This window comes from Neovison vison, chromosome 12 (genome assembly GCF_020171115.1).
Source record: "Neovison vison isolate M4711 chromosome 12, ASM_NN_V1, whole genome shotgun sequence".
Taxonomy (NCBI): Eukaryota; Metazoa; Chordata; class Mammalia; order Carnivora; family Mustelidae; genus Neogale; species Neogale vison.
In genome coordinates, this window is record NC_058102.1 from 92,920,168 (window position 1) to 92,932,632 (window position 12,465).

The window sequence follows — 12,465 nt, forward strand, 5'->3', positions numbered from 1 at the left end:
CCATTCCCACAATGCTCTGGGGCGTGCCGCCGCCGTCGCTGCCGCCTCCGCTGCCGCTAGTGGAAGAAGATGGCGGAAGGCGGAGCGGCAGATCTGGACATCCAGCGGTCTGACATCGCGACGCTGCTCAAAACCTCGCTCCGGAAAGGAGACACCTGGTGAGAGAAAGAGCTTGAGATGGTCGCGGTTGCGGGAGGAGGGTGGAGAACTGGGCGGGAACTGCGGGCTGGTGTCTTTAGCTAGTGACAGGTGCGGGCAGGTCCGGCGGCGGCCGCACTGGGGAGCAGGATTTTGGCTGCTCCCGAAATGTTGGGGCGAAGATTGGACCCGAGATGAGGTCCAGGGTTCGTGGCTTGTCGCGGCGTGCTGAGAGGCTTCAGGGGAGCGGCGACGGGGACTCACACAGTTCTTTCCGTCCTTCTTCCTTCCGTAGTGCCGCTCCCACCTCAGGCCTTCCCGAATGATAGGTTATAGTCGTTCGGCGTTGAGTCTCTCAATTTTTGACAGGTCGAGGTCCCGCGGCTTATCAAGATCTCATCCTCTTTCCTTCTCTAGTCATTTCCTTTCCTGGCATTGTCGGCATTCAAGTTCCTTGTTATTCTGATTCTTGTATTCTTCCGGGAGACAGGCTGCAGGATGTTTGCGGTTCTTACTACACAGGTGGCATGTGTCAGGGCGCCACTTAAGAGAAAGAAACCCTAGTTTCCAGTTCCTTGTCAAAAGGAGGGAGAGGAGTACGGAACCTTAGGCTAATGAGAAATACCACGTGGTCTTGTGCTTTAGTGGAGGCTTGATAGAAACCGGCAGCGTTTCTCTTAGAAGCGCAGCCCTTCCCTCCTGTTGGAGGGATAACGTAGGCCTGCAAAAAGTAGATAAGTCTGCTTGAGGCTTAAGTCACTTGCTAATACTCAGACTTACAAAATACCGAAGTATATACTTAAAATACTCAAAGAAGTATGTGTAGATTTTAATACTTGTCGGCCTAGTAAGTGGTATTCAGAGTAACTTAAATATGTGAGTATGTAACAAAAAGAGCAAGTGCTCTATTTATTAAGAAGGGTAGTGTGCTTCTTTACTGTAATAACAATTATTTTCATGTGCCGTTGTCACCATAACAGTGGTGTATAATTTACGGAGTTTTTTTTCCACGTACTCCTCTATGACTTAGTGGAAGCAACATAAGATTTAGACGTAGTTAGGTCACGTTTCACCACTTAACCTGCAATACGACTTTGAGGAGAGTTCATTTAAATCATTGTATCTCAATGTCTTCATCTGTGAAATGGACAATAATTTCATTGTCAGGGTTTTTTCTTGATTGAGTGACATATTCCAAAATATTACGTTTATGAGATAACATTAAATTTTACTTTCTTGTCAGCTTCGTTAACTTCTGATAACATGCTGTAGTACTAGGAGATTTTCAAGTAAGCTAGTAGATGGCAGTCTTGGGACTTGAATTTAAGTATTTTGATCTAAGTCTTGGTACTTTTTTCGTACTTTGTTAGGCTACATAGATTCTGTGTTTATATGATAAAAATCCCTAAGGGTGTAAGCATGCACTTGTTGCATTACAACAAAAAATATCTTAATCATCTTTAGATGATTTTAACAATCATTGTTGTTCAGATAAGTGTGAGATGTTTATTCATGTGCGGAAATTGGGTATTTCTTAGGACACATGTTTACCTGGGTCTGTGGATTATTAAAGATAAATCTTTGCTTCCTTTTATTTGTTAAAGAACACTTAAACTTTTTTTTTTTTTAAAGATTTTATTTATTTATTGGACAGAGAGAAATCACAAGTAGTCAGAGAGGCAGGCAGAGAGAGAGAGGGAAGCAGGCTCCCAGCTGAGCAGAGAGCCCGATGCCGGACTCGATCCCAGGACTCTGGGATCATGACCTGAGCCGAAGGCAGCGGCTTAACCCACTGAGCCACCCAGGCGCCCCACTTAAACTTTCTTAATTCACCTAGCTTATTACCACCTTATAAAAAGATAAATGTGGATTTCCATAAAATAGAAATCTGTAAGTTTAAATATGGCTGTTATTCAGATGGATATTACTTTTTTTTAATGTATGTTTTTGGTATTCTGGGTAATAATTGGTGTTGACACTATGGGATGATACGAACAGTGTGTGTATTGTGAGCATTAAACTTGAAGTTTGATATTTTTCAAATAAAAGTATTTTTGCTTTTTCACAGTTACTGTAAATAGTTTTAAAGATCTGTTGTAAAGAATATAGGAAGTCCATAAATTTGATTTTCATTTTAAAATGAAAGTCAGTGCTTTCATATTAAAGAAAAGGAAACTGAAGCTAACATATTTAGGTAACAGCAGAATGTGGACTTTTTTTTTCTTTTAAGATTGATTTATTTGAGAAGGAGTGGAGAGGGGCAGTGGTGGGGGGGAGAGAGAGAGAGAGATTCTTTTTATTTTTTTAAAGCAGGCTCCATCTCAGGACCCTGAGAGACCCTAAGATCACAACCTGAGCTGAAATCAAGAGTCAGATGCTTAACTAACTGTACCATCCAGGTGCCCCAGAATGTGAAAATTTTTGTCCTTGATTGATTACCTCTGTTAGTTAAAGGGGAAGAATGCCGGGATAGGATGGTACTGAGGATTTGCAAAAACCAGTTTGGTTTATATGTAAACCAGTTAATTTGCAATTAGGTGAAATCTGTCAAAAAAAGGAAATAGTTTAGAGCAAAAGTTTGATTCAGAGTTTTAAGGAGAATAATTTGATAAGTACACAATTCATTATGTACGCATGATTAGAGAACTGGTGAAGATTTAATAATTGTTACTTGGGCTCGTGTTGGGGACTCATTAAAACTTGTTTTTAACTTGTTAAAAAGTTGTTTCTCTTTTTAATGTCTTTTTAAAAGATGATTAGATTAGTCATTTATGGTTATTTGGGCAAATTCAGTCTGCAGTTTTGTAGCTGAAATGGGCCATATGCAGATGGAACATTATCTTGGTATGTGTGTATAACCATCTTGAAAAAGACTGATGACTACTGAGAAAAAATGGAAGGTTTACTCTAAGTTTACTCCTGAAGACTTTATACTAATTTTTGCTGTTTTGGTGCCTTAAAGTGCTTTAAAATGAATAAACTAATGAAAATGAAATTTAATTTCATTAAGTAGTTTGTAAGCAGCTTTTGGATAGGATTGTTTCATATTATCCTGGTAGATAACTAACACTTAGGCAAGGTTTGATTCTGCTTGAAAACTAGAGTTTCTATTTATTTTTAAATAGTGAATGATTTTTATCTGCAGACTGAGTTTCTAGAGATGAAAATAAGTACACAAGTCTAAGATGAGGAAGAACGAACTTTATTTAGAAGTTATTAATTAAAGTTATTAATATATTTACTAACAAACTTAATACTAGACTTTATGGTGACAAGTCCAAATTGATGCTTAAAAAGGTGAGGTATGAAAGTGACACTGATCTGTATTAGAAGGAGTAAAGTAGTCTTATAATGCTGTTTCCTAATCTTTATTTTAGCTCAAAGGAGGTAATTAGAAAACCATGAACAAGACTGTTTGAATTTAGTTACTATAGAAATAAAGATAAAGGAACTAGAACTTGTTTAACTTAGATTGAATGAAAGATAACTTAATCTTCAGGTACTTAGTGATTTTTCTTCATGAGACAAGAGGAAAAATTTTTAAAGTACATTACATGTTAAGTATATTAGGGATAGAGGAACCTATTCATGGAGGATGGATAATTAAATAAATGTGTGACAAAGACAAATTGTGGGCTATGGAATACTCTTTGGATATATAAGTAAACAGATAACTACAGATCATCAAAATCACTGCTTTATTTCCCCATTTTTATTAAATGTTACTCTTCTACCAGTCATTTTCACTAACTTTTATGTGTGAAGTTTTAAATTTTTATGTATGTTCAATGGTAATGCATAGCTAACTTTACAAATTAAATTTTGTGTGTCATTTTTGCATAAACCCTAATAACTCTAGTATATTTAAGGTACTTCAGAGAGTAACTTTAATTTGTATTTAGAGTAATTTCAAATGTATATGATACTTTTGTTTCAATAAATAGGTAAGGAATAGTCCATCAGATCTTTGAGATTTTCATATTAGAAGACATTGATTCAGTTTTAGGACTTCCCTTCAATTCCTGCTCTTTTACTTAGAAATCTTTGAGGCTTTATTTTATATGGTCTCTTTTTGTGCAACTTTAATTAATACTAAAAGAAAATAACCTTGTAATGACAAATCAGTTCATCATGTAAAGGGACACTATTAATATAAACTCCACAAATAGTTTAGTATATATTTTTTAAAGAATTTTTACATTATTATTACTGTAAATATTAATTTTAGTTGTGCTAAAGTGTTAACTATTAAATTAGGGTATATGTCAGGGACGCCTGGGTGGCTCAGTTGGTTAAGCAGCTGCCTTCGGCTCAGGTCATGATCCCAGTGTCCTGGGATCGAGTCCCACATCGGGCTCCTTGCTCGGCGGGGAGCCTGCTTCTCCCTCTGCCTCTGCTTCTGCCTGCCACTCTGTCTGCCTGTGCTCGCGCTCTCCCTCTCTCTCTCTGATAAATAAATAAAATCTTAAAAAAAAAAAATTAGGGTATATGCCATATCATTTACAGGAAATGAGACCAAAGAGCAAAGTGGGGTTTTTTTTGTGTTGGTAAATCAGTGAAAATAAGGACAGAAATAGTGACATTATTAGAGCATATTTTTCACATTTTAGTTGCTTAAAATCTAGAAAGGCAATTTTTCCTAATTTAAGCTTTATAAGTTTTTAACTCACTTCTAAGTTGTTAGTGAATCTAAAATTGTGTACCTTCTTTGCTAGGAAGATCCAGAGCTTTTTAGTCTGTGATTTCATTTATCTATTGAGTGACATTTAGGCTTTATTATGTTTTTTCTAAATCATACCATTTTCCCATTAGCACACCTAAGTTATTAAATATTCTTTTTGCAGAATAGTTTTGTGACAAATACTAATTTTGCTCACACATATGTATATTAAGAAAAACTTAGTTTTTCAGGCCATGATGTGTATAGTAGTATATTTGAAAACACCATGTGCTAGGTACTGTTTTAAGTACTTATTATGTTAACTTAATTACTTATCACTATAATTCTAGGACACTAGAATGTGAATGTAATGTAATTCACATTTGACAGAATAGGAAGCCTAGGCTCAAGTGTTCACACAGTAATCTGGGATTTGAACACAAGTAGTATAGGGCTTTAATTCAGGCCCCAAAATCACTTATTTTGAAGATGCATTTTTAAATGTTAGTTTCACTTCAAAGGGGAAAAAATGGACATTTTTTCTTTTTAAATGGAATCTATTTTTGTAGAGTTGTATCATTTTATTGTAAATTTGTGTGTTATGACTGTTTAGTTCAGATACCATAGCATGTATAGAAAATCTTGATGTTTTCCTTCTGGAAAGCTGTTCTAAATGCTTTATAAGCAGCTTTTAAAGTAAGTGTTCTTATTTACCTCGTTTTAGAAATGTTTGATGAGTTCAGAGCTAGTGTAAATAACCTGGTTTATAATGATTTAAAATACCAGATATTATCAGTATCTCCTTAGAATTAGAAATGTTTTGGGGGTACTCGGTGCCTCAGTAGGTTAAGCATCCAACTTTCAATTTCAGCTCAGGTCATATCTCAGGGTCGTGAGATGGAGCTCTGAGTCAGGGTCTACACTTAGCATGGAGCCTGCTTGTCTCTCTCCGTCCCCCACTGCTCTCTCTCTCTCTCCGTCAAATACATAAATAAAATCTTTTTAAAAAATGTTTTCATGCTGTCACTATTTGAATATAATGCAAACAGTATTTCATTAAATTATTATTCCTTCTTAGTTCTTCCTATATAGAGTTACAGCAGTTAGTAAGTTGTTTTTCTTCCTTGACTCAATTCAGTTTGTGCCTTTCATTTTCATTTCCTCAGTTTCCACTGTAATTCATACTCTGTCTTTTATTTTTTCCCTTGCAGTCATTTCTCCACACTCTTCTTCCATCACTTCTTTAAACAAGCAAGTTCCTTTCAGTTTTATCCAGTTTATATAGTAGTCACTACTAAAGAAACCTAGAATAAGACAACTAGTAAGTGATCTTAGTTTTGGAAACAGATTAAAATGACTTATCTGAAGTAATAATTAAGAATTGCTCCTCAAAAAGAAGTAAAGAAGTTCAGATTGTAATATGAGGCAGAAAACCTCTGTAGAATTAACTTGTATTTGGTTATACCTACAGTACTTGTACTGCTTTCATCAATAGGATTCTGCATGGTTTCCTTATAACTCTCCCCCATAAAAGGAGGAGGGTAATGACTCCCTTTTCTTCTCCATGAGGAGGAGAGCTGGCTGTCTCTTCTCTCCTTTGAACTTTGGAAGACCCAGATATTAGTTTGGTAATTCCTTACTGTTAAGAAAAATCTTGTAGCAGAAGTAGCCATAGAAAGGACTTCCTTTGTGAAAGAAGTCAAAGGCTCTCACAGACAAGTCTAAGAGTGGCTTTGAGGCCAGGCAATTCTAAGTTTTAGAGAGCCAGGTAAATCAAAACCTGGAGCATTAGAGACACATTTACTTACTTGAGTGAAAAAATCATCAAGTTCCTTGAGTAAAGTTTTACTAAAAAAGATTAAGAATGATAGGGTGAAATGATCATGGTAAAAGAGACCTGAGGGGTGCCTGGGTGGCTCAGTGGGTTAAGCCTCTGCCTTCCGCTCAGGTTATGAACTCAGGGTTCTAGGATCGAGCCCCATATCGGGCTCTCTGCTTAGTGGGGAGCCTGGTTCCTCCCACCCCCGCCTGCCTCTCTGCCTACTTGTGATCTCTGTCTGTCAAATAAAATAAATAAACCTTTAAAAAAAAAAAGACTTGATAATTTGGTTTGCTTTATATTGTTTAACAATATATTTTAATAGTTTGATAGAGTTGAACAGTTTAATCCAGGGATTTACCTTGGATATAGATAGAAAATTTTATATTCACAAATTTTAATGGATTTCAAGCTGTAGAAACTTAATTCTATGGAGAGGTAGAGTTAAGTAGTTACATGTACCATATAGTTATTGTGATGGTTACAAAAATTATTACATGTTAAGAGCTTTACACTTATATGAAGTGATTATATTCTCATTTTGCAGATACAGAAACCGAGGTATAGAGTTACATGTACATAATCAGAAGTGATAGAGCAGAGATTATAACCTAGACAATCACCTTGAAACCCTGCACTTTAAACTGTGTTGCTTGCCTGTGAGTGATAGAGACATACCCATATTATGGAAACAACTTTTTGAGAGATGAATACTTTGAAGTTTTAAAATCAGGCAATGATATCTTCGGCATTTTTTTTTTAAAGATTTTATTTATTTATTTGACACAGAGAGAGAGAGAGAGAGAGAAATCACAAGTAGGCAGAGGGGCAGGTGGAGAGAGAGGGGGAAGCAGGCTCCCCGCTGAGCAGAGAGCCCGATGTGGGGCTCTATCCCCAGACCCTGAGATCATGACCTGAGCTGAAGGCAGAGGCTTAACCCACTGAGCCACCAAGGCACCCAGCTTTGGCATATTAAAAATAGGATTTTCATCTTTATATTTTGAGGAGCCTGTAGGATTTTAGGGTGCTCTTTCCTTGGTATAGTATTCTAGTCTTAGCAGTTTTATTTCTAATTAATATAGCTCTGCTTTAATACTGATGGTGGTTCCCATTTCTTGGAAATTATTTACTCATTTCTGCCTCATAGGCCATTACACGTTATTCATATTATTTCAAATACATTTTAGTAATTCCTGACCTTCACTTTAAAACCAAGCTCAACACCAATCCCTAGGGGTGCCTGGGTGGCTCAGTTAGTTAAGTGTCTGCCTTAGGCTCAGGTCATGATCCGAGGGTCGACGGGGGGTCCACTTCTCCCTCTCCCACTGCCCCTGATCTTTCTTTTTCTGTCTCATTCTTGTGTGTGTACTCTCTCTGTAATAAATAAAATCTTTTTTAAAAATCTCTTGTAAAATCATCCCTAATAATCTCATGCAGATATATATCCTTTCACTCTTAAAAAAATAACAGCTTTATTGTGATACAATTGACATATTGTACAATTTTTCCAGTTAAAATGTATAATTTACTGGGTTTCAGTATACTCACAGAATTGTGCAACCATTACTTTAATCAGTATTGGAATATTTTTTATCACCCGCCCCCAAATCCTCCATACCTATTAGCAGTCCTCTGCTTCCCCCAGTTTCTCCTTGGATCCCCCTGCTTTAGGTAGCTACTAATCTACTTTTTATTCTATAGATTTAGCAGTTTTGGATATTTCATATAAGTGGAATCATATATGTGACTTTTGTGTCTTGCTTCTTTCATGAAGTATTAGTACTTCATTTCTTTTTATTACTGAATAATATTCCATTGTATAGATAATATACTACATTGAATTCATCCCTTCATTAGTTGATGGACATTTGGATTTTTCACATTTTTGGCTCTTATGAATAATCTTGCTGTGAATAATTTATGTGCAAGTTTGTGTTTAGCCATAACTTTTTGTTATGTGTACATACATACTTTTGTTTGTATATACAAAACTGATTTATCTTGAGTATATACCTAGGAGTGGAATTCCTTGGTGGCTTTTCCAAGGTGGGTGCAGCATTTTACATTGCCATCAACAGTATGAGGGTTCCAGTTTTCTACATCCTTGACAGCACTTGTTAATGTCTTTTGATTATAGCCATCTTAGCAGATACGAAGTGGTATCTCATTGTAGTTTTGACTTGCATTTTCCTAATGACTAATGATATTGCACATCTTTTCATATGTGTATATTAGCCATTTGTATACCTTCTTTGGCAAGTGTTTACTTAGATCCTTTGCTCATTTTTAAATTAGATTAGATCCTTTGCTCATTTTTAAATTAGAGTATTTGTATTATAGAGTTTTAGGAGTTTATATAGTCTATATACAAATTGCTTTTTGTAGAGATGATGTGCAAAATTTTCTCCCATTCTATGGGTTTTCTTTTCACTTTCACAATCCTACTTGGCCTCCTTCCTGAGTTCCTTTTTTGTCTTAGTTTAGAAGTAAAAAGAGGTCATAAAAATTAGTTCTTGCTAACTGATGAATTTAATGTGCAAAGTAGAAAATAGGTTGGAAATACTTGAAATTTAAAATGAAGATATAAAGAGATTAACCAAACCATTGTTTTATTTGAAAGAACTCCATAGCTTTCAGTTATGTATAGCTTTCAGTATAGCTTTCAAATTTCAGTTAAATTTTGCTGAAACCATGAAATCCTGAGTTATAGTTGGGTACTTTTTTTTTTTTTTTTAAAGATTTTATTTATTTGTCAGAGAGAGAGAGGGAGAGCGAGCGAGCACAGGCAGACAGAATGGCAGGCAGAGACAGAAGGAGAAGCAGGCTCCCCGCCGAGCAAGGAGCCCGATGTGGGACTCGATCTCCAGACACTGGGATCATGGCCTGAGCTGAAGGTAGCTGCTCAACCAACTGAGCCACCCAGGCGTCCCTAGTTTGGTACTTTTTAAAAAGCCTGTGAATCATCTGGCTTATAATGATTTAAAATGCTAGAAATTATCGATATCTCCTTTAGTATTGAAAATGGTTTTATGCTCTTGCTGTGTAAATCTAACTTGAATAGTATATCATTAAATAAGAGAATTAATCTTAGAGTGAATTAACATCAAGAGTTGTTTATTCCACTAATCCTGTGTAAGATAGTTATACATGTTTTTCTGAAATTGTGTGCTACGTTGGGTTAGGTTGAAATGTTTGTGTATTTTCTTAGTTGTAGAAGAATGTTTTATATCTACAGAGAAAAAGGGAGGGTTTTAAGAAATAAATGATGTTACATATGTGTCAGTATTAGGAAATTAAGCAGGAATCACTTATCAAAAGATGTTTGTATAAATGTGCTAATCAAAAAAAGGAAAGAACTATGCATTCATTAGCTCTATGATTTTTTTTTAAAGATTTTATTTATTTATTTGACAGACAGAGATCACAAGTAGTCAGAGAAACAGGCAGAGAGAGAGGAAGGGAAGCAGGCCCTGGCCAAGCAGAGAGCCCGATGTGGGGCTCGATCCCAGGACCAGAAGGCAGAGGCTTTAACCCACTGAGCCACCCAGGCACCCGAGTTCTACGATTTCTTAAATGCAGCTGTTGAGATTTCCCCTTTTCCCATATTTTTTTTTTCTAAAGATTTTATTTATTTATTTGACAGAGATCACAAGTAGGCAGAGAGGCAGGCAGAGAGGAAGGGAAGCAGGCTCCCCGCTGAGCAGAGAGCCCGACGCGGGGCTCAATCCCAGGACCCTGGGATCATGACTTGGGCCGAAGGCAGAGACTTAACCCACTAAGCCACCCAGGGGTCCCCCCTTTTCCCATATTTTTAAACTTCTTTATGTCTAGGGCTGTTTTCTCAGTCTTTCATTAGCCTGTATATATCTTTCCTTAAGTTTGCTTGTGGTGTATATAAAAATAGTATAAACTTTTAGAACTCTATCTTTACCCCACCACCACCACAAAAAAAGAAAAAAAAGAAAAGAAAAGGAAAAAACATCTGGCCTTTTTAGTTGTTACAGTAACTTTTAAGCATTTGAGGACTGTCTTAAAATTAACTTAAATTTGTGTGGGGTCCTAAAATTGACCCATCTTCTCTGGAGCCATTGAAAACTATTCTGGCCAGACCACAATACAAATTGTCTTTCTTGATGCCATCAGAATATTTAGGACCATGTAATTTAGACCTTTTTGAAGTACTCATAGCTTTATGTGATTTTTTTGATTTATTAATATTTGATCCTCCCAGTAGTCCTGTGAGGTATTTCCAGTGGTCTTCATGAAATGTGATTCAGATCATATCTCTTCCGTGCTAAAAATCGTACAGTGACTTTCGATTATACTTAGGATAAAAGCCTTAGCATTACCTTAAAGGCATTGGATAGTCTTGGTCCAGTCTACCTCTCTAGCCTTATGTAGTATTTCTTATCCCCTTGTCATGAACTCCGACATCATTTAGTCAGTTCTTCCTACATACCAGACTCCCAAAGTTCTGGTCCTAGCACATTCTAGTTTTGAAGTTACCATAAATGGAGAAGGCTGTCTGGAGATACGCTGGAGGATTGTAGGTCATCTCTGAAGGATTTGAGTTTGATGACCATAGACCTTGATCTCTGTAAGATTTTCTTTACTAATTTTTGAACCCATATTAACATTATGATAAAAATATTTCCTATTGACATACTACTGTGTGACAGTCGTGATTAATGCAAGTGTGAGGTGCTTATAAAATTCCTTTTAACTCACGAAACAGAGGGAAATGGAAATAATTAAGCTACAGCCAGTGGCCTTAATCATAAATAATCTTGATCATATTTTGGTACATGTACTTCATGGCTTTTTATATGGAAACACAGTCACATGTCTCAGTATTACTTAGAAATATTTCACCTTTGGACTCATCTATAAGGCATAGACTCCTTTGTGCAAGAAACTTAAATTGGTACATTTGTCACAAAGCAGTTAATTTTTCTTCCGTATTTTGGGATCTCTGGATATTTGCAGATTAGTATTTACATGAATTTTAGATAGTCGCAAATTTATAATGTAACACTTCATACTAAAAGTTAAGTCAGCTTAAAATAAGTATATATATCAATTGTAGGGTTTTTTATTGTTTTGCTTGTATTATTTTCCCAGATATCAAGGATTGTAATCTGTGCTTTCTGTTTCTTACATGCTTTTTTTGTTCTTTTGAGATATCACCCAGTCATTTCTATTTTTCTGGTTTACTTACTGGTTGCTGTAGTTACCGAAAAGAAATAATTTCTTCAGAATGAATACATTATATGTCAGAAACATAATTTGATAAATTTAGAAGTAATCAAATAAATCATGTTTTTCCAGAGAAAATTCTCCAAAGCTTATGTCAGTTTTTTAATTAAAATTTAATGCTAATTCATGTTTGGAAGAGATAATATAAGACAGAAAAAATAAATATAAGAGATAACTTAAACCTACAAATTTCTTCCAAAAATACATAGTAAAACAAACTGTGTATTTTGTACATTTTGATACATATTTTTATCACAATTAAAAAGAAAAATCTAAGGGGACGCCCGAGTGGCTCAGTTGGTTAAGTGTGGGACTCTTGGTTTCAGTTCAGGTCATGAATGATCTCAGGGCCCTGGGATTGAGCCCTACATTGACCTCTACACTCAGTGCAGAGTCCGCTTGTCCCTCTTCCTCCCCCTTGGTTCCTCCCCTGCCAAAATAAATAAAATCTTAAAAAAAAAAACAAAACCCAATTTTTATTTATAATTACTTATTTTTATGCTTGAAAGTCTTTTCATTTGTTGACTATCACTTAACTATCAGTTTTTTTTGTTTGTTTGTTTGTTTGTTTTTTTGACAGACAGAGATCACA

General features: G+C 35.9%; 1 protein-coding gene across 2 annotated transcripts in view; it reads left to right on the forward strand.

Moving 5' to 3' along the window:
- The first annotated feature begins 45 nt into the window (after window positions 1–45).
- The window catches only part of USP15 (ubiquitin specific peptidase 15), a 112,303-nt gene continuing 99,883 nt past the window's right edge, over window positions 46–12,465 (forward strand). For both annotated transcript variants that reach the window (XM_044228849.1, XM_044228850.1), the window contains exon 1: window positions 46–158. In XM_044228849.1, the coding sequence (XP_044084784.1) occupies window positions 70–158 (89 nt within the window). In that variant the 5' untranslated portion in view covers window positions 46–69. The remainder of the gene's footprint in view (window positions 159–12,465) is intronic.